We start from the raw sequence: 15,746 nt of genomic DNA on the forward strand, positions 1-15,746 counted from the left end.
AGACAACGCTATCTGTGGCAACATAAATTTTAAGCGGTCGGAGAGCAGTTTCGCGTAGATTTTAGCATCAAGGTTTATTAATGAAAGTGGACGATAGGAGTCCGGGCTTGTGGGGTCTTTACCCGGTTTAAGTAGCGTGATAATCAGCGCTTCACGCATCGACTGGGGGAGGATGCCCGTTTCCACCGCCTCCTCAAATACCTTGTACAATCGCGGAACCAGGATGTCGGCATATTCTTTATAGAAGGCCGCCGTCACCCCTTCAGGGCCTGGTGCCTTGCAAGGGGGCAAGCTAGATATTATCGCCCGTATGTCGTCAGGCGCAAACGGGAGATCCATATACTGTCTGGCGCTGTCATTGAACCATGCCAACGCTATAGTATCTAGGTACTCGCGGAGAACCGTGTCATCTGGTTCCACCCTGGAAGTGTATAATTCTCTATAGTAGTCTGTCATGGTGGCAAGTATAGCCGGAGGCTCCCTCACCACTCCACCTTCTGCACTCTGTAGTTCCAGGATATGGTCCGCCCCTCGTGGCGCTCGCAGCAAGTTTGCTAGCGTGCGGCCAGCGCGGTCCCCCTCGCCATACCGTCTGGCCTGACAGTCTTTAGACAAATACGCAACTTCACGGTCAGCCTCCTCCTGGTACCTAGTGAGCGTCGATCGAAATGCAGCCCGCACGCTATCTGAAGGCGCAGCAATCAAAGTGGACTCTAGCTGTGCTAGCTCAGTTTCTAAGGAGTGCAGCGTATCCCGTATGGATCTCAGAACTCCTGTCTTTAGCGACATGCAGTACCCTCTCGTAACCACCTTACAGGCCTCCCATAGCGTGCCCTGGGACTCCACAGAGCCCTCGTTGATCTCGAAGTACTCCTCCAGCTTTTCGCGGAGTCCCTGCTGAAATACCTGGTCGCGCAGCGCCCGGGAGGGGAACCGCCAGCTAAACGGTGTAATATATTGGTAGGGGGTGGCCATGGACAGGAACACCGGAGCATGGTCGGAAAGTGACCTCGGCAGGTGCTCCACCTCTAGTACTGAGGTGTGTAGATCTCTGGATAACAACCAGTAATCCAGCCTGGACCAGGCAGCTCTATGCGCGGTTATGCATGTGCCCGCGCGGTCCCCGGGGTGTAGTAGCCTCCAGGAATCCACCAGCCCCGCATCCTGTATAATACAGCCGAGCGCCTCCGCCGCTCTAGGATGGTGGTCCCTGGCCGCGCCCTGCCGATCCATAGTGTCGGATATCACCACATTGTAATCCACCCCCCCCCCCACAGTACCGCTGCCGGTCCCCGGGTCTGCACCTTATGCCATAAGTCCCCATAAAAGTCCGGGTTATCATCATTTGGGCCATAAACATTCACCAGCACCACTCTCATGCCATACAACGACCCCACAAGGATTATGTATGTGCCTTCAGCGTCCCTAATTGCCTCGTGTGTGGTCCATGGAAGCCCTCTTCTGATCAGTATCGACACCCCTCTGGAGTAATTGGAATACGCCGCGTGCACTATCTCTACCCATCTATGACGCTGGAGCAGCTGCGCCGCATTAGCAGTTAAATGGGTTTCCTGCAGGAAGCAGATGTCTATGTCTTTCCTAAGTAAGTAGGCCTGCACCAGCCTGGCTTTGCGGCTATCATTCATACCCCGCACATTCCAAGTGAGACACTTCACGTTCTGCACGTCGACAGGGACATCAAAAAACCATGGTCTAACAGCAGCCCATATCCACTCAGCACGCCACACTCTCCCCACCCGCAGACGCGTGGGTCAAACTCCAGTGGCCCGAAGAGCAACCAAGCACGGGAGTGAGCGCAGCACATCGAGCAAGTTGACGGACAACATGGCAGTGAGTACTTGACGGTAATTGGTAGATCACAATAACTCGCTTCCTCTGATCCTACGCTACAAAACAAACAAACAGCAGCATCCTCCAAACACCCAATACCAAAATCTTTAACTAAGGCCATTGGCAGCAACCAATGAGTGGGAATCAAGTCAAAGTATGCTTTATTCGAATTTCATTCATAAAAGCAAAATACAATTACATTAACAATTACATACAATGGATTAAAATACAATTAAATTACAATCAAGACAACAGATACAAAGCATACTTCTACAAATTACTGACTTAATTATTTCATGTATAAGACATACTGTACTATTAGCGGTAGATGGTCTTTTAAAGAGGTAAAATGATTAGATAAAAATAGATTAAAATCCAAGGTATAAAAAATTTTGAATACAGAAAAAAGAAATAGCATGGGAGAGAATAGTCGAAGGACTAGCAGTCTCTTCCAAAACAAGAGAATAGTCAAATAACTAGCAATCTCTGTCTAATCATCCACGCCCATCCTAGATATTTAGCAGTGGCTACTGAAATCCAAGGCAAAGTGCTAGTGCATATAATACGCAGGGCCACGGTACCACTGGCTGTTCCCAGGTTTTTACACATTGGGGATAGCCAGATACGCCGTGGTGTCGCGTAAAACCTGCAAACAAATAAAAAATGACCGATGGTTTCTTTACTAGTACCACAAGCAGGGCATCTATCACAGGATCCCTCTACCCACTTAGATGACAAAAATTTGAGGGGGAGAGCACCTGCTCTCAATTGGAAAAGGAGCTTCCTTTCTCTGGGCTTTGTTATGATGTCCCAGTATGGTTCTAGACAGGGATACATCTTGGCCACTAGGAACTCTCCGGTCATAGAGCCAGCACCCGGGTTGCTCCAATACCGGTGGGCAACCATCTCCCAATAGATGGACTTAAGAGTGCTTTTGGATGGAATAATGGCTCTCGCCGGATCGTCCCAAAGTGTGCTCATGCCAAGCTCAACCAAGGATGTCCTCAATGATTTTAACCATCCTATTTTGTGGGACACATCGGATCGTATAATATCTAAGAAACCCTCTGCATAGTGGGAAAGCACAGGAGTCGTCCATAACCTACGCCAATATAGGATCGGACGAAGTTGGACCAAATCTGAGACTGCTTTTCTACCCAGGTCATATTTAAGAGGCAACAATGGGGTGCTTTTAGGAACACCTGTTATTGCCCTAAGAAATTTGTTCTCTGAGGATTGAAGAGCAGCAACCTTCTCAAAGCCCCAGAGCTCAGCACCATAAAGAGCAGAGCCTAGAGCTTTTGCTTCGTAAACCTGTAAGGCAGGTTTTACAGGTTTGGTTAATGATTTTCTGTGCTCTATGCAAATAGCACCAGCCAGTTGCCTGTGTCTCAACGTAGCAATGTCAATATGATGCCGCCAACTCTTCTCGCTAGATATGTGCATGCCCAGATATGTAAAGGTATTCACTACTTCTAGCGGACGGTCATTTAAAATGATTTTAGATTTAAAGCTACGGTGGGGATTAAAAGTCATAAGCTTTGTTTTGGCAGTATTAACCTCTAGACCATACTCCCCACAGAAGTGGTCGAAAATAGACAAGGCAGACTGTAATCCACTTGGAGTTTTAGATAGGATGAGCGTGTCATCTGCAAACATTAAAATAGGGGTTTTAATCCCAGCTAAAAAAGGTGCATCTACTTGTGCAGAAGTCATTCGCGCAACAACATCATTAATATATAAGGTGAAAAGAACGGGAGCCATCGAACATCCCTGTCGGACTCCCCTCTCAACAGGGAAGTCCGAGGTTACCGAACCTAATCCCCCCCCCACTGAATTCTAGCGTAGTTGGATTTGTGTAGCCTCATTATTAAAGATAATAGGTCGCTAGGGAGACCCTGCTTCTTAAGAACTGACCATAACTTGGATCGGGGGACAAGGTCGAAAGCGGCCCGTAGGTCAACAAAGGCCGCATACAGGCTTCCTTTACCCAGCACAACCGTCTTCCATTGTAACAACGTAAAACGGAAAACCTGATCCACCGTACTTGTAGATCGTCGAAAGCCAGCCTGAAATGGTGAAAGAGCATTAATCTCTTCCACCCAATCCAGGAGCCTATTGACAATTACACGTCCCACAACCTTTTGAATGGTGTCTATAAGACTTATTGGCCTATAATTACCCGGCAAGGATCGATCACCTTTCTTAAAGACAGGAATGATTACTGCACCCTGCCAAGATTTTGGTACTGCTGCACCCAAAGCAATGGCATTAATAAGAAGGTGGATATACTGACTCCAGCGCTCTTTATCGTTTATAAATAGATCAGCTGGCACACCATCCAGACCGGGGGCACGCCCACGAGCAACCGTATTCAAGGCCAGCAAAATTTCGGCTATTCCAAAGGGGTTTGCTTTGGGGAGATCTACACTAGTTTCCTGGGCCAAGTTATCATTGTTAGGTGCAGCATACTGGTTTTTGAAGAATTTTATCCATTCTTCCTCAGGCACATTGTTATGAGGGGGCTCGGGAAAACCCGATTTTCCCCACCTAACGATGTGCCAGAATAACCGTGAATCCCTGCTATCACTAGCTGCCTTTAACTCGGACCAGTGCTGTTCGTCCCAAGATTTTTTAGCCTTAGATATACTAGTTTTATAGTTTTTTCTGGCAGCTTGGATTAGCACAGATTACCCCCCCTTAATAGCTTTACTTAGGGCTAATCGTGCATCCCTACACTGCTCATTATACCACTTAGCAGGCTTAAAGGCTCAATTACCTTTGTTTTTCAAAGGTTTGAGGAAATACTTTTTAATTGTACAAAAGAGAGAATTATGTAACTCCTCAACCTTATCTAAGCCAATGCCAAGAGCGGTGGACTGCTCTATAGCTAATATTGCTATATCGAGCTGACCATTGATATCAACAGTAGCCTGGTGATTAGTTGCTACACTTTCCAATTTTAGTCTCCGCATATCATTTGTGGGGATAATCCGAGGAGGGACAGTCACAGAAGAGCCTAAAGGGGGGGTAGTATGGGACCACCATTTGTGGGTTGCGCACAGGGGGTTGTGATCACTCTCGATCCTTTCTACAACCTCCATGTCACAAATCATAGGCCATAATTTTAAACTACATAACACATAATCAATTCTACTGTTATGTCGGCCATTATCAAATGTACTTGCCCCATTCCTATCACCACTAGTCCTGCCATTTAGAGCTCTTAGACCCTTTTCAAAACATAGGGTGTTTAGCCCAATAACATCAGCAGTCCAGCGCACAACCGGAGGGAGTTCTAGTTTAGGGACACCCCATTGTCGATCTTCCTCATCACCAAATAGATCATCTTCACTAATTAGGGGTTCAAATGTTCTGTTAAGGTCGCCCGCGATGACAATTTTGTTGTTCGGGCATTGAATTTCAAGAAGACTATCCAGGGCAACTAAAACCTCGGACCTCCCTCCCCTATTACTCCGAACGTAAACATTGTATATATCTAAGCAACCTAATTTATCTAAAACCAATCTGATCAGTTGGATATCATGGTTTTTAGTATCAACAACTTTGATGACCATCTTTAAACACTGGCGAACCCATATTGTTAAGCCACCCATGGGTCTACCCCTTAGGCCCTTTGAAGCGGGTACATAATAATTTAGGTAACCCTGGACAAAACAGGGTTCACATGTCCAGGTCTCTTGGAATATGCATAGGTCGAATTTATTGACAAAAGATGTCCACTCCACAGATTCCAGTTTGGAGGTCAGCCCAGCAATATTCCAGGAGAATAGGTTCCCCATAGTTCCCTGAAAATTGGTCGGGCTATTAACTGAAAGTAGAGGATCAGAAACAGTGTGATCGTTAGGACAGATATCTGTACCTGCTTTCAAAGGTAGGTATCTTGGCTCATTGCAGAAAAGTAATGTAGCAGATAGTGGCTCAACGGGACTCGCTATCATAACCTTGTTGTTTTCAAGTCAATCTACATCTTCAAGGTTATCTAACACCTCATACCGATTACTCAACGGGATCAAAGAGTTAGGTTGTATACAAAATGGAACCCCAGGGTTGGAGATGGGACCTGGCCTAGATCTAGGAAAAAAATGGGTTAGTTCCCAAGTGGTAATGGCAGACCTCCTATTCTTCATGTGCCAATTTAAAATATGGCTAACAGCTCTGGAGTCCCTAAAATTAATTATGATCATGTCCCCATTTATATTTTTTGGTGTTTTACCCAACCAAGGTAGTCGCCTAACATGTAAAATTTCCCCATTGACATACGAGGGAAGAGGGCGGTTTTGACCTAACCAATGGATAACCTTGTTTTTTAGTTGTGAATATCGTTCTATGGTTCCGTCCTTTAGAGTGGGAACACCCGCAAGCACCACTACAAGAGGGACAGCTTCCGGTGGAAGGTCGATAGAAAAAGGCCCTCGCATCTTAACCATGGGAATCAAATTACAGCTTTTACTGACAGGCATTGGACCCCCTTGTGATGGGATATTACCCTCCCGGCAATCACAGACCCTGTTTAAATGGATTGGCTTTGGGATGGTAGTTCTTCCAACGGAGTTATTAGTTTCATTATTTGTACTACAGTCAGCTTGAGGGGCTATCTCCTGTGATGATGGTAAAGTGGAAAGTGGTACGACAGAAGCTGAAGTAGTGGAAATCTCCATTGCTGGCTTCATAGGATTCATAAATCTATACTGCCCATTAAATCCGCAATAGTAATGTCGTTTACAGAAAAGGATACAGAGGTACCAGGAAGAGGTGTACTGTCAAGACAGGGGGTAGAGCCTGCATCAATGTGAGCCAATATCGAATTATTATTGAATTTGTTTTTACTTTTGCATAGCACGGTGTCTATCTTCCTCCTTTTCCTGGGCAACGGGTGTGATGATTTTGGTGTCCTAGGGGGGATAACATTCTGAGATAAAGGCTCCGTGATTTGTAGTAATGTATGACTCGATGTAAGTGATTCACTAGTTATGTCAATGGGAGGGGATAAAATAGGTAAAGGCGAATGGTTAGATAGAACAGCCATGTTTGGGTTACCAGGGGAGATTAGGGAATCGTTATTATCCTGGAGAGTTAAACTTCTTGATGGGGAGGGGCACTCTTGTCTGAAGGAGTTACTTCATGAGGGGAGGTTGTATTTAAAGACATGTTTTTAATATGCTCGAGTTGCGCCACCTGGCCCTTAATTCTGTAAGCGTGGCTTCTCGATCTGACCCTAAGTTAGTTTTCAGTAAATAACTATCAAGGGTACCCTTGTTAGAATAGTTAGTCATGGTGATACAATGAATATCCCAACCCCAACAATCAAATTACAAATACTAAAAAGCGTCAATATATTGGAGCACAAGGAGATTGAACTAATAACAGACCGCTAACAATAACAGCACAAATGAAGCTACAACAGTACTGACCAAAGTCAAAAGGATAGGCCCGGCCTCCTTCGGCTCCTGAGGGCTACAGAGGGCCCGCCCTTTGCCCGGGCTTAGCCCGGCGCCCGCCCGCGCGCGTCCCGCGACGCGGAGGGGGCAGCGTTCTTTTGAGCGCCTCAGGGCAGGACACCAGCAACTTCCCTTCCCAGCAGTTGAATAATCAGGGCTGCAAGTTGAGTGGGAATCATCCCCTGAGGCGCGCAGGTTGGCCACCTACTAACCCCGTACTTTTGACAGGGCGATCGAGCGCTGGCTCAGCGTGTCAGCTAGAGGACCTCCCTCCCCTAGATCCAAAGTCATATGTATAGCACCCCAGCCACATGAAGGTAACCCCCGATGTCCCCAGCAGTCACCAGTCTCCGATTCAGCCAATACAGGCAGGCCATAACGGAACACCATAGACCCAGCGTATACAATCACTCAATATCACTTAGCCTGTCCTGGAGAGCTGGCCCCTCTGCAAGCGGTTGGTTCTTCTGGTCTCTGGCCAATTGTTTCGCATACTGCAGGGCTGCCTTCGCATCCACGAAAAAAGATGGTTTCCCCGGGCCCTGCACCCTGAGCTTGGCGGGGTAGATCAGTGAATATTTCGTGCCCGTTTTTTTGGAAGATTTTCTTTGCCGGTATGAATTCTCTGCGAGCGGCCTGGACCTGTAGAGTGAAATCCGGGTATAGTGCGATGTGGTTGCCCTTGTATTGCACGTCCTTCATGTCTCGTGCCATTCGCAATATCGTGTCCCGGTCCCTGTAGTTCAGGATGCGTGCAATAATGGGCCTGGACGGCGCTCCCGGCTTTGGCCTAGGTCCCAATGTCCTATGCGCCCTCTCGACGAGGAACATCGGCGAGAGACCCGTCCCAAACAGATCTTTCAGCATCTGCTCAACATACTGCTCCATGTTAGTAATGTCCGTTGATTCTGCCACCCCCGTGACGCGGATGTTGTTGCGCCTCGAGCGCGCCTCCAAGTCTTCGTTCTTTTGCTGTATGAGAGCCAATACTTTATCCATGCCCCGCATTTGTGTGACGAGAGCAGACTGGCTCTCTTCCGATTCCGCGACGCGTGTTTCTAACACTTCTACCCTGCCTTCTTGCTTGTCCATTCGCGTCGTAATACCATCCATGGTTTCCGCCAGCGCGTCCATTTTGCCATCAATACCCTGCAGGCTCGCCTTTAATTCTTGAAACATTGATTTAATGTCCACATCTTGAGAGCCACTCCGGTCGTCCTTCGCAGCTTCTGAGTCCCGAGTGTCGGGATCCGGCGTTTTTTGCTTGGATTTGTCAAACGTCAGTCTCGGCTGACGGGTATCAGGCTTACCCATTTCTGCCTCACAGCGCTATCAATTGAACGGAGCAGCCGTGACCCCGATACCCCTCCTGTCACCAGACACTCTGCTCCGGGCTTCCACGGCAGTCAGCAAATCGGACAGTCGTCGCCAGCAGCCAGGGAGAGCACCGTCCCCCGCGGCGGGGTATGTCCACTGCGGATCAATCCGCCCTCTCGGGCCAGTCGCGGCACGGGTCACCAATCTCGGGCCGCCCCCTGTGCAACAGCTTCACTTTTGACTCTCAGGTCAGGGCCGCGTGTTAACACCGTGCGGCTCCAGCAGCGCTCCAACCCGGGCGCCCGTCAGACCTGGCGCCCGTCAAAATGGCGGCTCGCGTGGCACCTCCCAGGCGCCAACGCCGCCCGTCCCCGTCACCACGGGCGGACACACTGGCCCCCAAAGGGCCGCGGCTCAGCAGCGCGTAGTCTCCGGGACCGGGCAGCGGACACACACCCCTGTCAATACTTGCACTCAGTCCGCTGTCGCGGGGTACCTTCTCGCAGGCAGCTGTGGCGTCGCTGTTCTGGGTACAATGGCCGCCCTCCGCCTCGGACCCCGAGACCCGGTGCAGGTTTCAATGCTCCAAAGGGAGCTCGGGCGCCCCGCAGGTGCGAAGCGGTTCCTTGCACTTCGAGGTCCGGCACAGCAAGCCCGGCTTACGTGGTCCCGCAGCGTCGGCCGGTCGCCGGAGCAGGCCCACGCTCCTCGACTCCCGGATGTCCTCCAAGTGCTCGAATCGCGGGGACACAGAGTGCTCTCACCGCACTGCACCTCAATTCCGCCAGCAACGGTCCGCAGCACAGGACACGCCGCCACTGGGCTATGGCACCGCCTGTGGGGGTAGATCCTGTAGTATAGCGCGCACCCGGGTCCGGGCTGACCAGATGTACGCCGCTACGTAGCACGGCACTTCCTCGGGCACCAGCCCCACGTTAGTCCCCGGTGTCCGTGAGCGTCACAGGCCTCACCGCCGACCTCCACTTGCCAAGCCGATCTTCGCTGCAGCTCTATCCACTGGGGCAGGGATCCCCTCCGGCAGAGCCCCTTCACAGTGCGTCCTGGTGGGGTCGAGAGAGCCGAGTCCAGACACAGGTTTAACGGATTAATGCCGGATTAATTTGCTCGATCGGCGGAGCTGCGGTTTCAGGCAGCCATTCCGCTTCGCAGCCAAGCCACGCCCCCACAGTGTGGAACTTGTTAATAGTACATACTATATTTTATGAAGAAAAACCTATCCTTTGTATATTCTACCAGTGCTTAGGTGGTGCTGGTATTTCTCTGTTCACGGCAGTCGCACATTTCTCGAGGGGGTTTGTTCTGCAGGCCGGATCATGTGTGCTCTTTCCGCCCCACTCATGCCATGTCAGAGTAGCAGTGACTTCATTTTGCGCCGACATTAAAGTTACAGAAATATGCTATTATAACATGATTGTATCATGATGAATCTTGCTTCATTGGTTAAAATTTGCAAATGGGTCTGTCTCTGTGGCTCAGCTGTGGCAGCGTGGGCCGTGGTCCCTCTGTGGTACCAAGCTTTGCAGGGAACCAGCACTTGCAGTGGACTGACTCAGCAGCAGTGGGCAATAACTGAGGCTGGACAGGGAGCATGGTCACAGACAGTACATTGTGTTATCCTTTGACCTCACTGTGGGGTGACTGACTTGGACCGGGGGCCAAGACATGATAGCACTGGATCTGTCATGAGTGTGACTGCTGAAATTTAAAATCCCATGCAGCAATAACTGGCCTTGCCCTGATCTAGCAGAGCTGTGCAGCGTCAACCCAGCTGACGATGATGCTGCCTGTTAACGAGCAATAGGCTCTTTTAATATGTGTTTTTGCTATCTCTTTTGAGCAGCTTCACTACAGCTGAATTGTAAATGTATTTATTTTATATCACAGCAGACCCTTTCCAGACTGGTCTTCAGAAGCACGTCATATATCATCTCCACTTATACCACTCACAAAGCCAAAACTCTCTGCTATTTCATATAGGAAGTTTGAGTAAGATGGAGGCATTCCAACGCAAGCTGCTTGACTACATTCATCATTCTGCTAGGCATCTCTTTGGGCGAATGCCCTGCTGACAGTGGCCTGAGTTTGTGAAATCTCTGTTCTGTGCTCATGTAAAATAGAAACTCTCTCTATCAGTGGTACAGATGCATTCCCTCACTACAGCGTTCAAAACTCATTGCCTTTTGCGTTCTCACTATTTCTCTCTTTCATGATTTTATTAATCTTGCACATTTTTTTTCCATTACTTATATGTTTTTCTTGTGATATATTTCCTCCCTCTTCCCCTATTCTTTCTGGCTCTCTGTCAGGATTTCTTACTCTGTGTCAGGCCCTAGTTCTTCTCTCTGACACTGACCTTCTCCTGCTTTTGTCATTTCTGACCCTGTGTAATGGTGATGCTTGGTGTATTTTGTGGTCATCCATGGCAATTGCTTGTCCTGGCATATTGATGGCAATTCTTTACAATTTCTGCACAACTTGCGATATAATGTTGCCTTCCCACCCCCCTCCCCATCATACCCTATCCAAGTTAAATCTCAGACATATGCCTTGACTGAGCGTCTACTTGGATGAGGCAGGCTGGGAAAATGAAGGAAGTTGAAATGTTTTTGAAATTGCATTTTCTGGACCACTTGCATGACCTGTCTTTCCATCTATTTTAGTGAAATTTTGGTTAAAAAATGTGCCATTGTTCTACGACTGTCTGCAAATTATCTGGTCACAGGCGAACCTGTAACTTGTGTGGAAGGTCAGGCTTAGTTTGCACATTCTCAAGATCCTTGAGTACTGTTTCAGATGCCATGGCTTTTTTGCAAATTTATGGAGCATGAGCCTTAAAATGCACAAATTGTCTCCATTTTGTCAAAATCGGGGTGAGAACTCTTCAAGTCCTTCAGTCAAGTAGCGGTGCCCATTCTCCAATTCGTGTCATCTAGTACACTGTCAAGGGGTGGTGTCAATGGTTGCCACTCTCAAAGAAAAAAAGCTTTATATTTTGTTTAGTCTTTAAGCAGTAATTTACACACCAACACAAGAGATGATGTTAAATGCACTTGAAGACATTTTCAGTTTGTTTCACTCTTTTTCTGCAAGCCTTGCAATACAGTTCAATATGGATTTTCCACAGTCGCTAAAACACAATAGAATCATCCAAAAATAATAGGGCCTACTAAAAACAGTTGACAGCTCATTAAAAAAATACAATAACAAATCTTTTTTTAAATGACTTCTATTTAATTTGCTCTTTTTTCTAACGTAAAACTATTCTGCTGTGTTTTAGTATAAAAGACTAATTACCTCTGTGAACAGTATTGGTATCTTCACTCTGTGCTCCCCATTGCAAGCATTCCATACCACTTACTCAAAACCAACCGGATCCATCCTGTTTAAACCCCACTGCAATGAAATGAATATGAATGTTACTTATGTTACAGTGCCTAAATATCTCCGTACATTATTCTGATCAACATTTGTTTTAGATAGCTCTTTTAGGGAGGCTGGGTGGGTAGAAAATAGAACTCACGAAAAACTTGGTAGTTAATGCCTATATCTGTTTCGAATTTAGCCCTGCCTTAAACATTTAGTAAATAACGTTGTGTAATAAAGAATGTTTTTGGAACGAACATTGGATAACACCTCCCCCCCCCCCCCCCCTCCCATCCTTAGGTTCAATCATTTCACAGCACACAGCAGAACTATACTTGTCCATTCGTTCTTTGTGGGGTCTCTCCAAGTTTGGCATTTCAAACCTATTTGCCCAAAATAGTTTAAATGTTCATTTGGGATTAAAAAATGCATGTGTCTGGTGAGTTGATTCGAATGTTGCTTACATACTTTTTTGTCTTTTTTTCTCTAATGAGGAGCCCCTACCGAAGTTGACAGCTACCACAGCCTATTTCCCCTGGAGCCGCTGCCACCGCCAAATAGGATACAGAAATCTAGTAACTTTGGATATGTTACATCATGCTATAAAGCAGTGAACAGTAAAGATGATTTGACATATTGCCTTCGCAGAATACATGGTGAGAGGAACATTTTATTTCTAAATCGGAATTCCCTTGTTAGAACGTGTTGGCTGATTTCTGTAGCCAGTAAGACAAATGAAAATTAAGCACTTTTATTTTGCATTCCCTTCATTAAAGGGGAACCAGGGTTATTTCTAATCTTTTTTGTTAAGAGATCTCACCCATTGTTTTTAGATCTTGTAGAGGTTTAAAATTGCACATCATTTGGCTTGGGTGCTGTTTCATCTATCTCATATCCTGTACGTTGCACTGAATCTGAGCAATCACTATTCCTGTGCCTTGCTTCACCCCTTAAAGTATATATAGTGATACTGTCAGTACAGAACAGAACAAAATGCATTAGTCTCTATTGTCGAATACCGTCCAAATAGGATAAATTAATATCGTCTGAGCTTGGGTGCATGGTCAGATATCAGTCTCTCATATACCATCAAAGTCTATTCAAAACTACAGGGGCTGGTTTGGGCTACTCTCACTGGCCTCTGTTCTCTCTCTCGGCCTAGTGGGAGGATGATGGGGGGCATTAAAGTCAATCAGCCGCCAGCACTGTTCGCATTGTGGCAGGGCCTGCTTGGAGGGAGCATGTTGGGTATGCGTCCACCCAATGGGAGATGAACACCACAATTAAAATGCATCAAAGGCTATTACAGACAGGCCTCTCAATGAAATTGAATTGCATGCGATTAAAAGGACCTCCTGACCTCTCTATATGACTCACTGTCACTGCTATCCTCCTTCCCAAATTTAACTGTTGGCAAGTTACGCAACTGTGGTAAAAGATCTCAGACTTCACCCTAAAAATGTTGGATAAACCAGTTTTTCTCATCGTGTTCTTCCCTAGATGCGTGCGAGCATGAAAGTCTTACCATCGGGGGCAATACATTGTCTGGCAGGAGAGGCCTTCCATCTAGAGACACCCAAATCACATCCTCATTCTTAGTATACCCTGCTCTGACCCATCCCTGCTGCTCACTCTCTGGTGTGTCTTCCTGCTGTCTGTTAACCATCACCCTCGTGTTAGCACTGGTCAACAACATGTTCATGGCAGTCTCACTTTCAGATTCATTTGAGTACTCTCCTCTGAAGGCACAGGACCAATGAGCACAATATCGGGCAACTTTATCAGCATGCCGATTTCAGACACTGACAAAATAAATTCCACTCCTTTGTGCTGTGTACTTCACTACTGCTAGTTCGATAGGCATTTGCAAGGCCTTGAGTAGTCTCATAACATATTTCCCATTCTTGATTGGGGACCAAGAAGACATAATAAACCATCTTCATGATCACAACTGCCCAAAATCGCGGACCACATCAAAGTCATACTGACTATCAGTGTAAACCGTAAATCTCAATTGGTCAGAAACCCAACAATCTCTAGTAAGAAAGACCAGTTCAGCCACCTGGGCAGAGGTTACATCACGCAATGAGGAGGCTCCTACTAGACCCTCAAAGTGGCAAACGGTGTAAGCAGCTCACGGATTCCCTCCATATCATCTTAAACATGAGCCGTCCACAAATGGTACATAATCAGGCTCAATGAGGGGTTCATCTTTGATGTCAGGCCTTGGTTTGGTGCGCAACTAAATTATGTCGAGACAATTGTGGTTAACCCCTTCGCTGCTAGGCCTTTCCCCCCCCCCCCCCCCCTCCTGTGCTAAGCCTTTTTTGGCTATTTGGGGTAGTTCGCACTTAGGCCCCTGTAACTTTTTGACCACATAAGGTATCTTCGCCAAATTTGCATCCTTATCTTCCAACATATTGGGGATTCTAAAGGTACCCAGGGTTTGTGGATTCCCCTGGAAGGGACCCAGAAATTAGCCAAAATACAGCTACATTTTGTATTTTTTGGGTAAAATGGGAAAAAAGTACTGCAAATGAAAGCGTCTTGGTTTTCCCCTGCAAATGGTATCAAAAAAGGGTTTGTGGGACTGAAATTACCATTTTCCCAGCTTTTACGGAATTACATACTTTTGTCAGAAAAACAAGATTTTGTATACAGTTTTGGCATTTTTCTTGGACATAGCCTATTTTTGCGATTTCAACCTCCTTCCAGTTAATGGTAGAAATGGATATGAAAGCAATAATGGCTCCTGGAAAGCTATACATTTTAGAAAAGTAGACAAAATTCTGAATTCAGGAAGGGATCATTTGTATAGATCCATCAAGGTTTCTTTATAGAAACTAACAGTTAAATATAGGAAAAATTGAAAAATATTTGAAAAAAAAACAGCCTTTTGTGTCAAACGTTTTCATCTGTAACTTCTTCTAATTATGACAGCTGTTTGAAAGCAATATACCGTTACATCCGCTGGACCTTACTGGTTGTGGGAATATATAGGACTTGTAGGTACACCAAGAACCCGACGAACCCAGAGCCAAAAACTGAGCAGCAATTTGCAATGGTTTTTTATTATGTACCGGGTGTATAGCAATTATTGTGGGAAAATGTATACATGGAAAAATCGATATGAAAGACACCTATGTATTTCTGAAATGGGATCAAAATATAGAGTTTAGATACAGTAGATATTTGCTCATTTCCGAAATTGGGAATACTCATCCTAGCAAGAGAATTATCAGTTATTTTTTAAAATGATTTCTTTTTTCAGATTGTCTTGCATTTGGAAGGCAGAAATGCATCGAAAGCCAATAGGTAATAACAGTTGCTTTACAAATCTGAATTACCCTAAGTCTCCCGATAAAAATGGTACCTCTCTTGTGTGGGTAGGCATAGTGCCCACGACAGGAAACGGCTCAAAACGCAACTTGAACACACCACATTTTCACAATGAAAAATTACCCTTTTTTTGCTAAGTGCCTAGCTGTAGTTTTTGAACCCTAGCTCTGCCGGCACCTAGGGAAACCTAGCAAACCTATACATTTTTTAAAACTAGACACCCTGAGGAATTCAGGATGGGGTAACTTGACTGCCTCTCACCAGGTTCTGTTACCCAGAATCCCTTGCAAACCTAAAAAATTGTCAAATTGTCAAAATACATTTTTCTCACATTTCTGAGGCGGAAAGTTCTGGAATCTGCATGGATCCACAAATTTCCACACACCCCGCTTT

The 15,746-nt window shown here is 46.3% G+C and overlaps 1 protein-coding gene across 1 annotated transcript in view; it reads left to right on the forward strand.

Moving 5' to 3' along the window:
* The window catches only part of PAN3 (poly(A) specific ribonuclease subunit PAN3), a 1,123,747-nt gene that overhangs the window by 510,784 nt on the left and 597,217 nt on the right, over nt 1–15,746 (forward strand). The window contains exon 11 of the mRNA XM_085621639.1: nt 12,509–12,670. Within this exon, the coding sequence (XP_085477765.1) occupies nt 12,509–12,670 (162 nt within the window). The remainder of the gene's footprint in view (nt 1–12,508; nt 12,671–15,746) is intronic.

This window comes from Triturus cristatus, chromosome 8, assembly GCF_964204655.1.
Source record: "Triturus cristatus chromosome 8, aTriCri1.1, whole genome shotgun sequence".
NCBI classification, from domain to species: Eukaryota; Metazoa; Chordata; class Amphibia; order Caudata; family Salamandridae; genus Triturus; species Triturus cristatus.